The sequence below is a fragment of the Micromonas commoda genome, chromosome 1, assembly GCF_000090985.2.
Source record: "Micromonas commoda chromosome 1, complete sequence".
In the NCBI taxonomy this organism is placed as follows: domain Eukaryota; kingdom Viridiplantae; phylum Chlorophyta; class Mamiellophyceae; order Mamiellales; family Mamiellaceae; genus Micromonas; species Micromonas commoda.
Window position 1 is genome coordinate 1,417,354 of NC_013038.1, and position 20,554 is coordinate 1,437,907.

Sequence of the window (20,554 nt, forward strand, 5' to 3'; positions counted from 1 at the left end):
TTCGCTTGTTCGGGCGCGCTGGAGTGTCACCCAAGAAAAGTCATTTGCGCATTAATCCCCTTCGCAACTGTACATGCATTTGCATGCGGCTGAACTCTACGCCTATGCATAGCCTCATCAAGTTTCTGACCGTCACGACACAATCGGTGAGTCATAAATGTTGTTGCGGCAACGAAGCTCGTCTTTGCTGGGGTCACCTTTCCCATATTTTCGTTAACTTACGCGGAAGATGCCCGCAGCTCCCGGCCGGAATGGATTGCACTATTCTTGCCTCCAGGTGTTTCATGCGTTCGCACATCAGTCGGATCGCCCGGCAATTTTCAAACCTTTCTAGTCAGAATCTAGACAATATGGTGGCAATGGGCCAGTCTGATGTCGTGGCACCTGCAACACCGCGACGGGTGATAAAACTTGCAACTGTACCGTCGACAATTTTGCAAAACGAGATCACGATCTCCGAGGCGTTGCAACATATGCGGGACAATGCAACTGCAAATTTTCATGAATCTATTGACGTTGCTGTGAGCCTTGGGGTTGACCCAAAGCGAAGCGATATGGCCATAAGAGGTGTGACAAAACTACCACATCAAACTGGCAAGATAATCAGAGTATGTGTCTTCGCCGAGGGAATCGCGGCGGACGAGGCGCATGCTGCAGGTGCACACATTGTAGGGGGGGAGTCGCTTGTAGCTGATATCAAATTGAATGGATTTTCTTCGATCAACTTTGACAAGGCGATTGCCCATGACAAAATGCTGCCTAAGCTCGGAGAGATAGCCAAGATACTTGGCCGGCGTGGTATGATGCCGAATAGAAAAGTCGGCACTGTCACATCTAACGTGGGCAATGCAGTAAAAGATATGCAGTCGGGACGCGTTGAGTTCAGGGCTGAAAAGAACGCAATAGTCCAGGCGTGCATTGGTAAGATGCACTTCACCGATGCTGCCCTTGAAGAAAACGTCTTGAGCTTTTTGGTCGCTGTCATGAGCTTACGGCCAAGAGGACTCAAAGGGGCGCCGAGTGAAAGTAATTTTGTAAAGGATATTGTGTTGAGCTCTACAATGGGTAAACACAGTTATCGTGTCCGGAAGTATGCTCTGCACGCGCTACCACGGCCTGGCAATCATTGACTTGACTCTAGGGTACATCTGGCTGGATAGCCTGGCAATTTCTCTTGTAAATAAAAGAGTATCTACTAGAAAGAAAGCGAATTTCTGCACCTCACTGCACAGGTATCAGAAAACACACACATGAAGTGAACGATGCTTGGGACATGCAAAAGCTTATTTTTTAGCTCTCTTTTGGTCAGCCTTACGACCTCCACGCCCTTCCCGCGAGTGATAATTAAATTTCACTTTCCATTCGCGATGTTCGTAGAAAGCCAGTCCAAACCTTCGTAGAGGCCTTCACCAGATGTTGCGCAAGTCGACTGAATGAACCAGTGGCGCTGGCGGATGGAGTGGAGTCCAAGCTTATCAGTTATTTCTGCGGCAGTCATTGCATTAGGCAGATCCTGTTTGTTGGCAAAAACTAACAGCACGGCATCGCGAAGCTCATCCTCGTTCAGCATACGATGAAGCTCGTCCCTTGCTTCTGAGACGCGATCGCGGTCGTTGCTATCGACAACAAAGATAAGCCCCTGAGTGTTTTGGAAATAGTGTCTCCAAAGCGGGCGGATCTGTTTGAAATATAATCAGTCTTGTCTACGTCGGGTAAGCGTTGTATGACAACTAGCTTTGAGGGCAATCGCAAACACGTACCTTGTCTTGTCCGCCGACGTCCCACACAGTAAAAGAAATATTCTTGTACTCAACGGTTTCAACATTGAAACCTGGCATGGGTATTCGAGCTCATCAACGTTGGGCAACCGAAAGAAATGGCCTTCGAAGCATTAAACGAAAATTATCTCACCGATTGTGGGTATGGTTGTAACGATTTCGCCGAGCTTGAGCTTGTATAAGATCGTCGTCTTTCCGGCTGCATCGAGGCCAACCTGAAGAGAAAGCGGGATTTTCAACGTACAGAGATCCGAAGAGTTGCGGCCACGGCAAGGTATTTGTTCGTTGCTGGATGATTCGCGTGGAACGAGCACGTAATCCGCAAATACTTGAGGTACACGGAACGCAAGCGCATGTTTATGCGAAGTGCTTCCGAATACGCGTCGTAGACAGATGCCGGCGAAGGTCTGATGGTCGGTCGGACTGCATTCGCAGAGAGCTTACCATAAGAATTCTCATTTCTTTCTTTGAAAACAAGCGAGCAAACAGCTTCGTGAATGTAAGACCCATGTTTCAAGGCCGCGACTTTCTGCGTCTACTCCTCGAGGTACGCTGCCCTGGTTTTTATCGAGCAAGTGCCGCTCTACGGGATCTGCTTGTCGAAGCGTTGGTCACTGGATTTAATAATATGATATCGTAACATTATTTAATATTTACCTTCGTAATAAGTGTCACCTTCGTAACACATAAAAGTATCTAATAACCATATAGCATGGCGTAAGTGCATGTTAAAGCATGTATATATGTGGAGTAAATAAATAAAAGATATATTCCATACCTTCGAAGGTATAAATAAAATAGAGACGATGAATAATAATAATATATGTATATATACGAAACTCATTTTCTACATACGTACGGTTTGGGTTTTTTTGGAGCATCTGTTCAAATTCTCAACCAAGCAAGCAAAAAATCTTAACAGAGATGTGCAACATCGAGTTTATTACGAAGGTAGTTAATAAGGTATTTTCGTTTCTTGCGTTAGTTAATAAACCAGAAGATTCCCCATATATATACGAGATAGCCGAGATAAGCGGAGTTAGGCCGTACGTGTGGAAAATTAGCTAGTGTAAGATTTTGACATTAAAATCATGCATGAAATTCCCCTTGCTCGTCCATTTATATTGCTTTAACATAGTTACGAACGCGACCTGTATGGTGATTAGTTATACGAGTTAAGCAAATCAGCCATCGTATGGCAATACAAATGTAGTACATGACACTTACATGACTATATCGTACGCATGAATAAAAATCGTATGGATAAATATACAAATGCGAATTACTTATCTCCGCTTAACTAAACTACTTAACTTAAGGATAGGGGTGTAGTAATTATTTAATGAACACACTCGCGGAGAAATTCAGCCGCGGTGTTTTATCTGCATAAAACAAAACCCTCATTTTCCCGTTACCTGCGAACGTCCCTTCAAATAAAGTTGTTGCGACCGATTTTTGAGAAAGTGCCTCATGACGCAAAGATCCGCCTCATCGTTTGGCCCCGCGGGAGGCGCGACTGCTCGGTGGCTAGGGGTTGAATCAAAAATCGGTCGCAACAACTTTGTCGGGCTCCTCGTTAGCTGCCCGAGGATGTAAAAAAAAGCTGTCGAAGGTTGCGACTCGCTCGAGAACTTTCTTCGGGGGCGCTCGGGTGCCACGATTGGACATCACACTCGAGGGACACGCCGACGCGTGGATACCGTGTACGCCCCGATTTATAATTAAATACTATTCAGGGGGTTTGCATATCCTCCTCAGACACTAGACATGCCTAGTAAGCCGAGCCGCGAGCGCGCGCGTTCTGCGCGCGTGTCTCGACGGCATGTGCAAACAACAACAAAAAGCCTCCGAGGAGGGCTCGGAGCATTTCAGAGACGGAAACGCTGGTTTAATAACTCAAGGAATATGTGCTGACACGTGCTGGGCGCTAGTCAGATAATTACGTCACCCCTGTCGTTATAATGTTATTTGTGATCAAATCGTTAGGTATATAAATTAGGAGCCTGCTAAGAAGTGTAAACCTTAACTCTAATTAGAAGAGCCCCAGTCCCCACTTTTTTTTCGCGAGTGTTTTGACTAAAAAATCAGTCGCACGGGGCAAACGGTATGTCAAGGTATTTGTCCATACGGTTTGAGCTTGTATGGGCTTTTTGTGCCGATGGAGCATCCGTACAAATTCTCTACCATGTGTATATATGTGAACGAAGGTTCAAATGTACGAACGCGTAATGAAGGTAATAAAATAAATATAAATAAGCGTGATGTTATTAAAAAGAGCAATCTTGAATCAGTTGATAAAAAAATGTACGAAGGTACAAAATTTTTGGGCGAAATTTTGTCTCTTAATATATTACCTTCGTAATACGAAGCAAGGCATTTATCTTCATAATACCCTGTCATGACCATCATAATCCTAATCCTGTTATATGCGATTTTAACTCGTAGTTTCTTGAGTTAAATAAAGCAGAAGCGGGACGAGTCATCCTAATAAGTTAATTCTTCTCATTAAAAGTCCTGATGCGCGCCACGCGCTGCATTGAAATTTGCTTGATTGGTTCTTTATTTATTTGCTGGCTAGCTAGCTAGCGTGAATTAGATATTATACTAATAAGGTTTGTTGGAAACGAATTCTCGCCGTTCGCCCGGATTCTTTGACAAGCCGGGAGCAACAAGGCGCAACAATAACTTTCTTCCGTGGCTATTACACCACTTTAGCAGTGCGCTTTGTGTGAGGGTTCGCGACTCTCTGCAACCTGACGAGGTGCAGGGTTTCGAAGGAGGGTCGGAGCACTAATGGATGCTGAACGACTCGCTCGCCTTAAGCGGAAACTCGAGGCGTTGAATTACGACGGCATTTCAGAGCCCAAATTGGATGATTTAGCTGAAAAGGTGGTGCCTGGATTAATGACTGCCCGCGAGTTGCTCGTCGATATTCACACTATTCACTATTTCGACCCTCCCCGCTCGGCCGTGCTTCTCCTGCCTCCCTTAGACATATCGCGCACACGGCAAAGCTCATACTGAATCCATGCCCCCCTGAAATTGTAAACGACAGCTTGTTGATGACCTACTTAATGCCACGAACAGTCATCGGTCGCTCAAGCTCCGCTTGACGAAGCAGAGTAAAGCTCAGGAGAACTGGCAGGCAAAGGTGCGCCAACCCAACCAAATCGTGCTCATGTTTACACCATAACAGCAAAGTTGCACGGATTTGTAAAATACAAGCGTGTACACAAATTTCTACCGCCTCCTGGTCGATTGCCCGAGAAATCAATCCTTGGACCATGACAAACGGACCGACAACTTTTCCTCCCCCTCGTATGAACTCGCAGATGACGACTTTACAACAGGAAAACAGTGCCCTGCATAAGGAAATTAGTCATTTACGATTGCAACTGATACGAAATGATGATTTATGTGACGAGAAACTTCGCAAAGCCCTTGCTGAATCACGTGAGCTTCGTAGGGATGTGAGCGAGCTCAAGTTTGGGAAAGAGCAGGCTACTCAGTGTAATATGTTTCTCGAGAGACCGCATGACGAGATTCAGAGTCGACTTATAACGATTTCTTCCATCTGCACCCAGCATGCCATATCAACTGAGCAGGATACGAAGGCTCGTATGGAACTCGCCGCCATGCTCAGCACGACAAAAAGCGAAGATGGTACAACCATCAACGTGCTCGACACAGGTGCAGATCGTGCAGGTCCACTGCATGAGCGCCTCGCAGGAAGGACTGAAACTTGGCGAGCCGCCAACATTCAGAACGACAAGAAATACTGCTCAAGGGCAGAACAAGTTGAAACGGCATTAAGTAACTTCAGAGAAGGTGCCTCAAACAGCAAGCTACGTCTCACAACAGATACGCTCGAGGACATGAAATCATGTGCCTTGGATTGTGCTCTTTCGTGCAATCTTTTGGACGAGGGGGGTGCCAGAAATCGCACAGAAGCCTCTTTGGAAGCCGCCGAAGCCGCTTCAGCTGCAGCTCTCATCACTGCGGATGAAGCCTTGTCAGATGCCCAGAAAAGTTATTTATATCCTCAAACATCCATTGCAGAACGCGACAAAGGTTGTCTCATAGCTAAAGATGTCGCGGAAGAGTCACATCGAGAACGCGAGAAACTGCAAGCAGAAATCGAGGCCACTGTAGCCGACCTCAGAGATGTCAGCTGCGCTAATGAAAAGGTGGACAAGCTTAAAACTCTCCTGCGCGGCTTGGAGGCGACACGAGTAGATCTCATAGCCAAATTGGGCGAGGTGCAGGCGCAAACACGAGAGGCTAAGAACCAAGCGGGCAGTTCAAACGAGCTCACTCCTGCAGAACGCGCAAGAGCTGATGAGGTGACCGCAGAAATAACACGAGGAAGTGCTACAATAAAGATACTCGATAATGAAAAAGATTTCATCGAGGCTCAGCTTGACGCTCGCTCCGAGGAACTTGCAGCAGCAAATCAGCGAATTTCCCGACAATCGGAGGCAGTGGAAGATGCTCGGCAGGCTGTGGCCGATGCGGAAGTCAAATGTCTCGCTACTGCAGATGAAGCTGCTCACACATTTCATCGTCTTTGTATCGCCAACAGAACCATTTTAGAGATGAGCTACGCAGAAAAAGAATTTCGTGCTGATGCGCATATTCACGACCAAGAACTCAAGGCAGTGGGCGAAGACCTTGCAACGCTGACACGCGAACAACAAAAAATGAACGCTGAACTCGTCAAATTTGCAATTGAACGTGACCTGGCAATATCTGCATTAAACGAGATGAACGTGTCAAAAGTCGAAATGGATACTTCGGTCAAGGCCACCAAGAAAGAATTGGAAGATGTGGTGGTGGCATACCAAGAACTCGGATCTGAAAATCGACGTCTGATTGCAGCTGTGTCTGCTCTCGAGCGCGACAGTCAGCGCGCAAAAATGGCTCAAGTTATCAGCGAGGCAGCGCTTGATAAAGCATTCACTCGGATTAAAATGCTGGAAGAACAAAATTCTCAGTTTATCATTGAGATCCAGGCTTTCGAAAGACAGGTAGAAAATTTGTCTCGTTCGCTTACAGATTCGAAACTAAACGGTATAGGTGCAAATCAAGAAATTTCAGACTTGCACGATCGACTCGCAGCCTCACATGCTTTAGCAATGGAACTTGGCCGCGCGCGCGAACAGACTCAAAGGGAGCTTGTTGCAGCGGAGTCAAGCCTTCATGTCATGCGGAAACGGCTGACATACTCACAGGATGAGTGCGACACGATCAGTCTACGCTTGAGAATCGCGTCAGACCGTGTCCGCGAACTCGAAACGTTACTCGCGGACACCCGGGCGAAAGAGCACAGGAGAGATATATCCTCCTTGGACGCTGACCGACATGTATCGCAAACAACCGAGAAAGAAGATCATGTCGACGTCGGCGAGCATGTCTCCGATCAATGCATCGCAGGGCGTCTAAAAGAGTTGAAGCAAGAGAACTTTTCTCTTCGTAGTCATTTGGCTGGCACCGAGGAGGCGTGCGAAAAGATGGAAAAAGAGCTAAAGAGGATACAAAAAGAGTACAACGACCTGGCCGGAAGCTTGTCAGGTAGTCTTGACGGCGATGTCATGGACGCGTACAGAATGAGTTGAGCGTTGGCTACGGGTACCTGACTAATAACCACTCGACTGGCTGGCATAGCAGATATATAAGTTATTATTATCTTGCCATGTATGTTTATTTGATGCTGTAGATTTGCTCGATCCTCATTCACTAGTGTATTATGTAAAAACCATTTTGGCTAATAAATCATGCATGGATAAATTAGTCGGGTAGATAGCTAATAATAATAATAATATGAATGCGAATATATTTACTTAGAAGATATCAAGGTATAGATAATATGTATACACGCATGCCTCCTCGGCTAGCCGACCACCCACAGGACGAACGATTACACCTCACCATCACTCGCACTGACGAACGGTTCGACCTTTGGAGAATTATTATTATTATGACAAACTAACCAAGTCAATCTATTAATTAAGGAAAACTAATAATTATTAAAAATAAAATATAAAATATCATAAGTAAGTAATAATAGGTAAAAAATTATAAGTAAGTACGAAGGTAAGAAGTAAGTAAGTAAGTCGAGGGTCTAAATTCCTGGTTTATTTCGTCGATCATCATTATTAAACCCTCAAATTAATACGGGCGTCCTTGGTTAAATTATTTTACCCCGGCTCTTGACTGTCGTGGAGAAAACGGCAAAAAGTGCCTCGATGCGTTAATGTTAGATCTCCTTCTGCTCTCGCGAACTCATCGCGACCATGACAGATTTAAAAGCGAATGCGCTAGAGCAAGACGCGGACGACGATGCCGATGTCGTCGATAGCTCGTCCGGTCGCCTCGTCGGCTTCCTTTCTCGGCCATTGTTCGGCCGCCTCGGCATCGGCGCTACATCGTGTTTTGGGAGCCAGGGTGCATGAATATTTCGTTACTGGAGGTATGGATACGAATGAAGGTGCGAAGGTATATGGAAGAAATAAACCAGGAATTTAGACCCTCGACTTTACTTACTACTTATTACTTATTACCTTCGTATTATTAATATTACTTATTATTACTTATTACCTTCGAAGGTATAAATATAATTAGTTTTTTCAGCAGCTTGACTTTTTTTTCACAAAGAGGTCACACTTGCCGCCGGCGCGCTCAGGCACCTCTCGAGAAGGCGCGGAATATCAAGGAAAGTGTCGCGGAGGCATCTTTGCCTATCGACACGTCAGTGTACTGCGCGAAAGCGCATCTCGCATTCATTTTTGGCTTCTGGATATCAGGACCAGTCTGGCTCATCTCGTTCGCCTCGGAAACGCCGTGAAACGCTCCTGGTCACATTCGCCTTGCTCTTGCGCGCGGTATACAGTAGAAAATAGCTACTGCGCATCCAATACGCGCATACTCCGCGCTCACACGTTCGAAGCAGGCGCCGCAGTTTTCATATAGAGTATCAGTGCGACGAGTGTTCACTATCTTAGTAATACAACGTTTTCGTCCCATAGAAACATGCCATTGAAACATTTGGCTCGTGGAGGTCACATCCTGAGAGACCGCGATGGAAGGCAAGCCATCGTTTGGCGCTCGGGCTGAGAGTTCTCAGGGCCACTACCAACTCCACGAGGACGCCAGCGCGTCACTCGCCGCGTCAATCCGGGCTCGCGGACATGTCCGCGCCTCGCCACGCGCCGCAAATGTGACTTTTTCGCTGAAAAAACTAATTATTTCCATACTTTTTTTTACTTACTTACTTATTTTTTAGTTAACATGTCCTTAGATTGACATGGTTTGTCATAGTTTTATTTCCTTATTTATTATTATTATTATTAACACTTATTATTATTTATATTAGATTGATTTGATCGATTGATTGGTTTGTCATATTTTTTTATTATTTATATGAGCAGCACGCTACGGTCTCTTTCATGATAAAACGAAATCGCTCTCAGCCAATGAAATCGATGCCTCACATGCTCTACTACAAGTCAAATTACCAGCGCTCCGGAAATACGATCCATAGCGCGAGACGCTCGAACGCACCTCGTCAGTTTTCTACAAGTAAAAATGGCATGCATCGCCTCGCCAAACTTGCCTCTGCGTTCTCAAACCACTTTCCGTAGGTGCGTATTCCACTCGTCGCGCTTCCCAAATGTTTTCGGGGAACAAATACTCCCCGGGGCCATGTTCACCACGCCTGGTTGCCCTGTGCATCACGTCACCTGTTGTTCTTTCATTTTATATGTGCAACCACGACCTCATATGCAGCATCGCGAATGCTATTGTATATTTTTCAAGCGATACTTTGGGTACTTTTCCCGACGGTCGACGGTTTACCGTCAAGTTTGTTGGGCGGAAACTCCCGAGACAGATCACACTATCTGGCAGTGGTGCTCCGCAGTCAGTTTTTGCAAATATCTAGACAATACCAACTGACCTTCGTCCTTCCTTTGAAACGTCCACTCTCAGCAAAGTGCAGAAGTCACTCACTGTGCGGCGTTGCTCTTCCTTAAACTGCCCTCGGCGACGAAGCAAGACGGCTTTCTCAGATGTCCAGCTTACCATATCTGGCTGCAACGCTCTTGCTCTCGCCCTCGGACGCTTTGTGTTTTTACCGGCCATACGAGAGAAGGTCAGTATTTCACGACTATCTGATGATCTTGGCGTCGCCCAGCCCCGGCAAATAAGTCGACTGACGATTTTTCCTGCGTTTTTTCCCTGCAGACTGCGTCTCAGGGCCCAGGTGTCCAGAACGGCGAATCCCACTTTACAGCGGGGGACGCGCGCGCTGAGGAAGCTGCATCTGTTTTCGCCACTAATGACCCCGCCGGCTTTACCATCGTTGACCTTCTCATGTGGGGCTCGATTGGTCATGCCATAGGCTATTCCGCACTGGCTTCGCAGTCTTTTGTTGAGCTGCTCAAGTGAGTTCGTACCTCGTGGGCCTTGGAATTTTCCTCCCTTGAAACTCTGATCAGCCAGCTGCTGATGAGATATGACACTTGATAAAATAATAAGACACAGCATCTATGTACTCTTCCAAGCTCGCGACCATTCAAACACGCCTGAGTCGCACCCACGCGTCGCAGTTTTTGAAGCTGAAAATGCGACTTCATTCTGCCTGCCAAGTAAAGCCCGGCAAGACACCAAGAACGAAGGTATTCTGGATTTCAGGCAGCTGTGAACACCCCGGAGGGGAAAATTTTTCAGAACGAAAATTTTCAGATAACTCGTCATTCTTGAGTTAATCCTCCCATGCGGTAGTAGTAGTAGTAGTAGTATCTCCGGGGTGTCCACAGCTGCCTGAAATCCAGAACACCTTCGTACCTCCTTACCTTTGAAGGTGCTACCGGCTATCTCAGTCATCTGCCTGTGTATTTATTAATTATAATATGTATGACATAGTTCCTATATCAGAAACAAGAAATCCGAGTGTGTGCAGGAGCAACCACGCTCTTCGAAAAGGGCAGTTTCGGAAGCAGAACCGAGCCTTGCGAGAAGGGGAGTTTCGGAAGCAGCAACCAGGCTTTGCGCGCATGTATTGCGCCCGCATGGATATCAAACCGGAAAGAAGGCCGCAAAAGTATCGAGAGTGTCGGGCATCACGTTTCAGAGCAGGGCGCGGTTTTACATCGACCATACGGAAATTTACGAAATTTACGATAGACTACGCGTTACCATACGATTACCGGTCGGTTGCAAGTACCGACACGTTACATTTCCTGACGACACGTGCTCCGCGCTTAAAACTTAAATAAACAGGATCACGCGTGATTTTTCCCCTTCAGTGCTTTATTTGGACGGCTAGCTAGTAGCTAGCTACTTGTACGAAGGCGGGTACGGCGATTAAATATTGGGAATTGACAATAAAATACACAAATCTCGCCGAGCGCTCTCAGAATTTCGAGTGCCACATCAGCGACTTGAGCGCTCTCGACCAATCAGAACGCCGTATTCACCGGATGCCGCGCGCGGAACGCCGGACCCGCCGCGCGGGCGCGCGAGGACACCCCACGCGCGGCGCACGCGACGGGTGACGCGTGCGTCGACGTGACACGAGTGTACCCCGGCCGCGACGCGCCGACATTCGCGTCGGCGCGTCGACGCGGAGCCGGCGAAGCGGCGCGTCAGCGCGTTTCGTTGCGTCGGAGGAAAGAGGAATGGTTTGATCTCGAGAGGCGCGATAGTCACGGGCAGGGTCAGAAGCGCCGGAGGCGCGATGCACGGGCAGGGTCAGAAGCGCCGGAGGCGCGATAGTCACGGGCAGGGTCAGAAACGCCGGAGGCGCGATGCACGGGCAGGGTCAGAAGCGTGAGTGACAGTTACGTACACCCGAAGCCTGACTCATCAATCCCTGAAACGACGAGTTAAAAAAGTATCCTCTCCATCGAAAATCACACTGAGCGGCGAAGCGCGTACGGGCCCAACTTGTTATTAAAATATTCGACTAAGTAATCCGTAGGTGCCTCCCTGTGAGACTGATGAACAGGAACGTTCGGTTCCGGGAGGCTGATTTGGGACGAGTCTCGATGAAGCTTCGGTGAAGCCTCGGTGAAAGACGCATTGAGAAGGGCTACTTTTTATGGTTTGAAGCTGAATTTTCATCGATACATCGGTCAACTTCGACGTCACCATCGCCTCACCAGAAGACGCCTTGGCGTCCACTCTTCGTTCACAAGTGGCGTGCGTGTGAGGACGACGACTACGTGCACGCCAAGCGCAACGATAAGGACGTCCCGCAGAACAGTCGTCGTCCAAAGACACGGAAGGCGTCGCACAGTTTTGTTAGTCTGCAATAAAGTAACAAACGACGACCGTACGGTTGTTTAGTCTATGACTTTTGCAAATGATCGAGCTCTCGACCAATCAGAAGACGAATAAACGTAACACAGTTCCAAAAAAAGTTGGGGTAACACTTAGAATAATGTGGTACTAAATGCGACTTCGTCACTGGCGTTCCTCGTCCCAAATTGCTAATTCACGATACCGAGAACGCTGTGCGGGAGTAACACGAAATAATCAGAAAATATCGCTCCACGTTCCGACACATAAACCAAGACTAGCACAAAGACGCAAGGCGTCCCAAGAATAAGGTAGCTAGATACGAAGGTAGCTAGCTACCTTCGAGGGTACTAGCTAGTAGCTAGCTAGTAGCTAGATCATACGGTTCAGCAGTTATGAATACCTTTGAACGGTCTCATCAGACGTATGTGTGTGTATGTGTGTAGGACCTTCATTCGTATGAGTTGCAGAAAAATATTCCATATTCGGCAAAAAGCAAAAACCAACAGATAAATATGTGAACATCTGGTGGTTCGAACCCTGAACTTGCGACCGCTAGCACAAAGCCAAGTGATCTTGTGATCGATGGCCGTTTCTTGGCCAAGCTCATGGCCGGATCATCATTTTAGCAGCGACCACGAAATCCTGAAGCGCACAAAGAAGAAACGGGCGCGCCTTGCCACAAGTCAACGACTACGCCGGAAGTGTCAAATTTTCGCCAGTGTCTCCCTGGTTGCCACGACAACCGCAGATGTTTCCTCGGTGCGTGTCCTGGGCGTTGCTACGCGTGTCGACCATTTCATTTGACCGCTGCCTCGTTCCATGCCTCTATAGATGATTCGGGGAAACGACACATCTCCTGAAGACCTCGGTAGATGCACATGGATGTTCCTGCATACGCTTGCTGCACAATATCCTGAAAATCCTACGGCTGGACAAGAGAGAGACGCAAAAGATCTTATTGGCATTTTGACGCGTATGTACCCATGCGATACCTGCGCACATCACTTCGCGGATGTTGTTTCACGCCACCCTCCAGATGTTTCAACCGGATTCGCTTTTCAGAGATGGTTATGCGCAGCCCATAATGAAGTTAATTTGCGCCTGGAAAAAGAACAATTCGATTGCACAGATGTGCACATCAGGTGGAGGGGGCTGCAGTGCAGTGAGACACAGAGTGGGTGCTCAGCCTTGGTCGGAAGAGGAGTCGATACAAATAGGTCCGTGAGGCTCGGTATTTAGTTTCAGGCTCTGACTCTGTTGAGTCAGATGTCATCATTATTCACCTCGATATATATCATATATATATTAACGCAAACTCGTCAACACCAATGCGCGCTCCTGACGATGTCGTCCTCCATCTTTGGCGCCGAACAGCATATTAGTGAGCCGCTCAGCGCGCTCGCCGTCCTGACTGGGCCTGACTAGGCGCCATAGGGGAAAAAACACGCGCGACCCAATTTATTTAGTCCACAACCAACGAGTCAACGAAATCAACGAGACAACGATACAGGGAAACTGGTCTATTACAAATAACTACGAACGAAATTGTGCATTAAATAACATACCTACGTACATATTAGTAATAATATCATATCATACATATATATATATACGGTCGCTGGACGGAATATGATTATTTATTAAAATCGTTGCACATATATGTGGATAGTTTGCCCTTGCTTGAGAACACACATACTGGTTTTTCGATACTCCAGCCGCAGCCGCCGAATCAGTGCACCGTTTCCCTTCCACCAGCCCGGCGGTAGGAACACCGAGGTGTGCAGTTTATTTCCATTACTCTGGCATCTAAAGCACCTTCTCCTTAAAGCTTCGTGGGCTCAAATTGAATCGCTGCGTCGTGATCCCTTCGCATACTGACTGAAGTCGTACCCGCTCAACGCAACGCCTCCTCGCCGACCGCCGCCACCACTCAACGTTTCCCGGGGAGATGCCGAAGAAATCGACGAAATCCAAGTCCAAGCGCACAACCCTGAAGCAGAAATACAAGCTTATTAAAAAAGTGAAAGAACATAATAAGAAAAAGCGCAGGGAGGACGCTCGGAATAAGCGTCTGGGCTGCTTCAAGTCGAGGGCACCGAGAGATCCCGGAGTTCCGGCGGAATGGCCTTACAAGGAAGAACTGATGAAGGAGATAGATTTTGAGCTGGACAAAAAGAAAGCGCTCGACAAGGCGAAAGCCCAAGCGCGTCATTCTCGGCGTTCAGAAAACCGCGAGCGAGCGGGTCATAACCCAGGATCCAATATGCAATCTTCCAATTTTGAAGATCTTCACAGGAAAGCAAGTGTCGCTGCACAAGAGTTTCAGCTGAAGAAAGCTGCGAATTTGAATGTGAACGGCACTGCTGCCAAAACCGAAGACAACGGCGGACGGGCGTATTTTAAAGAATTTGTCAAGGTGGTTGAAGCAGCGGACGTTATTATCCAGGTTCTTGATGCGCGGGATCCTTTGGCTTATCGCTCTCCTGAAGTTGAGCAGTTTGTTCGCCGTGTCAACCCTGATAAACGCGTAGTTCTCATGCTCAACAAGATTGACTTGGTTCCTAAAGATAACGTGCAGAAGTGGTTGAAGTACTTTCGAGAGGAAATTCCATGTGTCGCGTTCAAGTGTGCTACGGGCAAGAAGAGCGATGGTGGTAAGCTTGGCTCAGGCGAACTGCACTTTGATTATGGAAGTGTTGCGCATGCCTCTCTTGGGGCCGAAACGTTATTACAACTGTTGAAAAATTACGCCCGCAACCGGAAAATGAAGACGTCCATAACTGTGGGAATAGTGGGGTTTCCTAATGTGGGAAAATCTTCACTGATCAACGCTTTAAAACGCAACCGAAGTGCAGCCTCAACGGGTAATACTCCCGGACTCACCAAAGTTTCAAAAGAAGTAATGCTGGACAAGCAGATAAAACTGATCGACTCGCCCGGTGTCATATTTGCGTCATGTTTGGGAGAGACTGCAGGCGCCGCGACGTTAAGAAATTGCGTGAGAGTCGAGCAACTTGAAGACCCAGTTTCACCTGTGTGTGAAATTCTCCGGCGCTGCCCAAATGAACAGCTTATGTTGATCTACAAGATGGGGCATTTTGAACATGTCGATGACTTTCTCATGCAGCTAGGGCGTCTGAAGGGTCTGCTCAAAAGGGGTGGTGTGCCAGATATGATGGCAGCAGCTCGAGTTGTCGTGGCTGACTGGAACAGTGGCAGGATCCCTTATTATACCAATCCACCTGTCCGCAGCATGGAAGCGGACGAAGAGCATGTCAGTGCGGAGGTTGTCACTAAATGGAATGCCGAGTTTGATGTCGATAAACTGTTTGCAAAAGAAGACAGCACTATGCTTGCTGGTCTGACGATGTCTGATAGCGACAAAACCGGCTTTCTTCCTTCCTTGTCAGCTGGCACTGCAGTCGTCGATGAGGACCTTTATGGCGTCTGGGCACGACAAAAAAGTGAGTTGCTCTCTAACAATGGTCTTAAACGTGTACGTGATAAAATCCGTACAGTGGACAGCTTCGATGAGGCGACATACCACCAGGCGAGTGCAAAAATGAGCATGCCAGTCGCCCAGAAGCTGATACCACAAGTCCAGTCAGTAAACCTGTACGAGGCCGATGGACAGCTCAACCCAAACCTCACAAGAGCTTCCAAAAAAACGGCAAAGAAGCTGAAAACAAGGGTTCTGTCCGCTTCAAAAGGAGGCGTCGAGCAGGACGGCAGCGGATCTGATTTTGAATGGGAGGACAGCAGGGAATGATTACTTGAGATTTAATCAACCATTTCGATCGTAACGTTACTAAAATGCTGAATTGCACGTCCTCTTCGTTTATGAATCCCTGATACGATTTCTGAATGTGCGAATGCGAGAAGATTGAAAGCTGAACATGTCGAACGATGAAAGGACGACATCATGGTCAAAAGCTATGCAGCTCGGCTAGTCCTGCTCATGTGCAAAAATTATCTTCAGCAATTTGCACCACAAAATCCCAGGAAGGAATCGAGGAGGGCGTGACACTATGTTTCCTGCCGAGATATCGGCACCAATAGACCTAGCTACGCGCGAAGCTCCAATAATCGGATGTTCGGTGAGGGCAAGCCGGCTAAGCTGCACAGTCCAGCGGTGTTCAGCTGGCTTATATAAATAATCCTGTTTATACCAACTGTATTTGTTGCCTAACATTTTTGGGCTTTCGAGATCCGCGTACTGGACAATCGAGCATACAATGTCTCATCATTCCATTCTAGGAGAGGATCTCAGCACGGTGTAGCCCTCCCGAAGGTTGCATTGATAAGGGCACCACTCCATGCGTCAAGAATTGTGCTGCAGCCACCTCCATCGCTTCTTGTGTCTCTCGATGCTCTTCGACATCATAACCAGATTTAATTAACTTTGGTGCTTCGCATGCGACTAAAGCCGCGCGGCCAGATTCACTCCTCGCCAGGTTTGCAACCGCCTCCGCACAAGCCTGTCTGACAGTGTCACAGCATTCAACATGCAGCTTAGATCCACTGATCGGCCGTAGTAGTGCACAGACAATATCCTTGGCAGCGGTGGTGACGTTTGACAGGTCGCAGCCTTGCAATTTCGAGTGCGAGTATTCATCCATCGGCATCATGCATGTAGAAGTTTCACATAAATCCGGATTAGTGAGGAGAGCGTGACAAGAAAGCTCGTCAACACAACAGTTGCGTAGCGCTGAAAAGAAGGCCAGGCGCCTTGCAGACGATGAACTCGAAATGGTTGGAAGCACTGCTCGCAAAAGTCCCAGGGAATGATCTAAAAACACGCGCCTACCAATGGGATGACGGGTAACGTTGGTAAGGATGCGCGCGCAGTGATCAGCATTGCATGATGAAATCTCTTTGAGCATCACCTGTGCAATTTTTGTGATGTAGAAGCCCTCCAAATGCTTTCCTTCCTGGCAGAAGATACTCAGCCCTCCTTCAGTGTTGGTGATGTTAACAAGTAGCATGAGATGCAGTTCAATTTGACAACCTTCTCTTAAACAATCCATGGCGCGCTCAACAACTCCGTTATGTACAGCCAGAGTAGCGACCTCTGAAGAGCCTGTTAAGTTGACCAGTGCCGTTACCGCTGGAGTTGCCTCAATCTCTGTTCCCCCAAGCAGGTGAAGAAGAGCAGGGATGAGCCTGCTTTTTCGTTCGATGAGAGTGGAGATGCCGTCATTGGAGCCAGTAAGACCCTGGATCACTCCGGCGGCCCTTGCGCGCATCCCCGCGCGCTTATCCGCAAGGAAGTCGAGGAGCTCGTCAAGTGCGTCGGGCATGGGTGAGAGGATCAAGGTGGACGCAAAGCTTTAGGGAATAGCGAAAAAACAATAGCAATCAATGTATGTCCGAAACAGCGACACGTCTTTGACGGGGAGGTGGTTTGAGGCAGGAGGATGACTGTTTGATTGGCGTCAGCCTCCTGACCAGTTTCGCAACACCGCCGCCATTCTGCCACGAGCGAAGACCAAAGGTTCATATTCGTGGTAGTCTACATTTATTTTGTCTCCCTGGTAATAATATGTACGAATGAAGGTACAATATTAGACTATTCTGGATTTCATTCAGGTAGAACATACCTTATCTACTACTCGAAGGTAGCTAGCTAGCTAGTAGCTAGTAGCTATAGCTAGCTAGCTAGTAGCTAGCTAGATAGTATAATACGAAGGTAGCTAATAATAAAATAAGTGTATGTTATTTAAATGGTATGATACATACGCAGGTATTGATAATAATATTTCTCCAAAGGTCGAATTGTCTGTCTGATCGGGTGGTGTGTTCGTCCTCTGGGTGGTCGGCAAATCCCCGTGGTATGTATGTGTGTGAAAAGCGTGGGTATATAATGTCCATATATATGTATGGACCATCAGTCTCTATCTGTTTCGATCGGATCGGGAATATCATTAGTACAGCTGACAAAAATACGTTTAAACGTGCTCTGATTTTATATTGAGAATCTGTAGTTTATTTAGATATGTAAATGTAAATATCAAACCTTATTTAAACACCCGTTTATATGAATAAACATGTTGTGACAACTATATGGGACGCTGACTCAAGGTTCTCGAGCTAAAAGTTCAAAAATGTCGTAGCGCTAGACCATCGTTCTTGATTTAATGGTGTAAAAAATGTCAACAATGTATGGGACGGATAGACCTTCGACCTTGATAAACGATACCAGGTGATGAAGAGAGTGTTATTACATTTTGGAAGTTAATAATAATAAGGTGCGTGGTGCAAATCTTTTAATATCGGCTAATAATAACTTTATTTATATTTTATGCATGCCGAATAATGAACGAATCGAAGAAGCACTACTTATTTTAAAAGTCGAAGATATAATATATACATAATACCTCCTACATATATTATACCTTATTATTACTTCATCATTCGTTCGAAGGTTTTCTATACTATATATTATATATGAACGAACGAATGAAGGTGGTATCTGATAATGTTGCAGTAACTGGATTCGGCGCTGCGCGAGGGACACCGGTGAAGATGAGTCGCCCAGAGATAAGTGCTCCCCCGCAGGAATTCTACAACGACAACGAAGCTCACAAGTATACATCTTCATCTCGCGTCATAGAAATACAGGACAGACTTACGGAAAGAGCTGTCGAGCTCCTTAACTTTCCTAAGGACGACCTTCCTCGTCTCCTCCTTGATGTCGGCTGCGGCTCTGGTTTGAGCGGGGATCGCCTCACCGAGCTTGGCTATTCCTGGATAGGCATGGACATCAGTAAAAGCATGTTACAGGTCGCGCAAGATCGCACCATAGAAGGGGGCGTCATCCAGTATGACATGGGCCACGGCTGCCCTTTTCGGCCCGGGATCTTTGATGGCTGCGTTTCAATATCTGCGGTCCAATGGCTTTGCAACGCTGACCACCTCCAGCAAGAACCTCGAAAACGCCTGAACACTTTCTTTTCCCAGCTGTATCGATGTTTGAAACGCGGTGCAAAAGCAGTGTTGCAGTTCTATCCCGATGGTGCGAAGCAAGCAGAGTTGATAACCACAGCGGCACTTCGCGTCGGGTTCTCCGGGGGTCTTGTAGTGGACTACCCCAACTCAACCCGTGCAAAGAAATATTTTTTAGTTCTCGTAGCCGGCTGTCTAGACGGCATATCGACATCGAGCACCATCCTGGCTCGCTTTGAGTCTTCAGAAGCAGACGCTTTCAAATCGGTCAGAGTTGACAGGCGAAGCAAAGCAAGTTACGAAGGGAAAAAGCTTAGTATGGGACAAAGACTTAAAGCACACTCCGGACACAAACACCCCAAGGGGAAAGCTTGGATTCTCAAAAAAAAACAGCAGGCGCGATGCAGAGGACAAGAGATTTCTCAGGATAGCAAATACACGGGAAGAAAGCGGAAAGACAGGTTGTAGAGAGTATCGCGCTGCCTACTTCTTCAGCAGATTTTGCTGATTTGATGTGAATAAGTTATCCATCATCAGTAAACACGGTTCGGAAACGAAGTGTTGTAAGATGCACGCGCGTTGCAGTACAAGTCCCAGGACCCGATTTTGCGCCGCAGTCTAAGCTAGTCACCACCTGCACCCCGCACAGGGTATTCGATCGAAAGCGGCGGCCCTCCGGGGAAAGGCTATCAAACATCAGAAGCTGTTCTTGAGTCGTAATCTATATATCGGGCGCCTGTGGGAGGGAGTAACACCCGAAAAGATCTTTCCGCAGAACTGCTTCTCACATGCTTGCACCGCTGTAATATGCCCTTGTTCCTCGACGGAAACTTCGTCGCGCGCCAACGATTTGTTCATAAATATTTCCAAATCAAAACGTGGCCCGGTCATCCTGGCCTTAGAGTCACGGGGCCTCGTAGGAAGTTTCAACGGAACAACTTGCATGATTTAATCACCTCTGCAGCTGGGCAACACTGTTGAGTTTCGTCTAGGACGCGCAACAGGCACAAACAAATTTGTGATAAGCCACGATACCGTTCAAACATTTTCACACGGCAATGGCGCGCTTCAAAAAGACGTTCTCCCTCTAAATCTCGCGGCTGCTGTTCAAAAACATGAATTGCCGCCAATATCACGTTTTATTTTGTCAGAGCTCCAGTCCTCAGCAAATCAGGAGGGGTTTATCTCGGCTTCAACTTTTAGCAAAAATGCTCAACCCTGAACTCAATGATACACGCGGAATAATCTGCCGTGCAAAAGAACCGGCAATCACGATGGTCGCAACGACTGTGGCGCCTTGTGGGCATTGCCGCCAATTTTTGAATGAGCTTCGCGGAGCGCCATATGTTTGTCGTGTGTTGTCGCCAAGAATGCCAGCCCCACCAAAAAATGCAAGCCGGCCTTACAACGCAGCCTTCCAGCTTGCTGAACTACTTCCAGAAGCTTTGGTCCTCTCGATTTTCATCTTCATGACGACTTGGAGTTGCTTTGGAGCCAAGGAATAACCACATCACGTTATCTTTCTGAAG

The 20,554-nt window shown here is 47.3% G+C and overlaps 7 protein-coding genes across 7 annotated transcripts; 6 read left to right on the plus strand and 1 right to left on the minus strand.

Moving 5' to 3' along the window:
• Positions 1-407: 407 nt before the first annotated feature.
• On the plus strand, positions 408-1,069 carry MICPUN_72411 (predicted protein; the record flags this gene model as incomplete). Its single annotated transcript, XM_002507220.1, has 1 exon — positions 408-1,069. A coding segment is annotated over one exon (662 nt), but the record flags the coding sequence as incomplete, so codon positions are not given.
• Positions 1,050-2,385, minus strand: MICPUN_55364 (predicted protein). The gene is made up of 4 exons (XM_002507623.1): positions 2,223-2,385; positions 1,912-2,185; positions 1,761-1,831; positions 1,050-1,678 (listed from the first exon to the last, which is right to left on the minus strand). The coding sequence occupies exons 1-4, from the start codon at positions 2,286-2,288 to the stop codon at positions 1,352-1,354; spliced, it is 738 nt and encodes a 245-aa protein (XP_002507669.1). The 5' UTR covers positions 2,289-2,385; the 3' UTR covers positions 1,050-1,351.
• A 2,713-nt stretch (positions 2,386-5,098) lies between these two features.
• On the plus strand, positions 5,099-7,393 carry BLD10 (basal body protein 10; the record flags this gene model as incomplete). Its single annotated transcript, XM_002507221.1, has 1 exon — positions 5,099-7,393. The coding sequence occupies one exon, from the start codon at positions 5,099-5,101 to the stop codon at positions 7,391-7,393; it is 2,295 nt and encodes a 764-aa protein (XP_002507267.1).
• A 1,907-nt stretch (positions 7,394-9,300) lies between these two features.
• On the plus strand, positions 9,301-10,336 carry PSAG (photosystem I subunit V). Its single transcript, XM_002507222.1, has 3 exons — positions 9,301-9,418; positions 9,765-9,927; positions 10,020-10,336. The coding sequence occupies exons 1-3, from the start codon at positions 9,363-9,365 to the stop codon at positions 10,221-10,223; spliced, it is 423 nt and encodes a 140-aa protein (XP_002507268.1). The 5' UTR covers positions 9,301-9,362; the 3' UTR covers positions 10,224-10,336.
• A 2,602-nt stretch (positions 10,337-12,938) lies between these two features.
• On the plus strand, positions 12,939-13,226 carry MICPUN_73920 (predicted protein; the record flags this gene model as incomplete). Its single annotated transcript, XM_002507223.1, has 1 exon — positions 12,939-13,226. A coding segment is annotated over one exon (288 nt), but the record flags the coding sequence as incomplete, so codon positions are not given.
• An 802-nt stretch (positions 13,227-14,028) lies between these two features.
• On the plus strand, positions 14,029-17,396 carry MICPUN_93149 (predicted protein; the record flags this gene model as incomplete). Its single annotated transcript, XM_002507224.1, has 2 exons — positions 14,029-14,299; positions 14,366-17,396. 2 exons carry the CDS (start codon positions 14,029-14,031, stop codon positions 15,847-15,849), a joined length of 1,755 nt encoding a protein of 584 aa, XP_002507270.1. The 3' UTR covers positions 15,850-17,396.
• A 1,209-nt stretch (positions 17,397-18,605) lies between these two features.
• On the plus strand, positions 18,606-19,493 carry MICPUN_93153 (predicted protein; the record flags this gene model as incomplete). The annotated part of the gene is made up of 1 exon (XM_002507225.1): positions 18,606-19,493. One exon carries the CDS (start codon positions 18,606-18,608, stop codon positions 19,491-19,493), a length of 888 nt encoding a protein of 295 aa, XP_002507271.1.
• Between the last annotated feature and the right edge of the window lie 1,061 nt (positions 19,494-20,554).

Coding starts and splice junctions, on each gene's coding strand:
- MICPUN_55364 (XM_002507623.1), bottom strand. CDS start 2,288: ATGGGTCTTACATTCACGAAGCTGTTTGCTCGCTTGTTTTCAAAGAAA. Junction 2,186..2,222: donor AAGAAATGAGAATTCTTATG/GTAAGCTCTCTG, acceptor ACCGACCATCAG/ACCTTCGCCGGCATCTGTCT. Junction 1,679..1,760: donor ACGTCGGCGGACAAGACAAG/GTACGTGTTTGC, acceptor TATTTCAAACAG/ATCCGCCCGCTTTGGAGACA.
- PSAG (XM_002507222.1), top strand. CDS start 9,363: ATGGCATGCATCGCCTCGCCAAACTTGCCTCTGCGTTCTCAAACCACT. Junction 9,419..9,764: donor TCTCAAACCACTTTCCGTAG/GTGCGTATTCCA, acceptor GTCCACTCTCAG/CAAAGTGCAGAAGTCACTCA. Junction 9,928..10,019: donor TACCGGCCATACGAGAGAAG/GTCAGTATTTCA, acceptor TTTTCCCTGCAG/ACTGCGTCTCAGGGCCCAGG.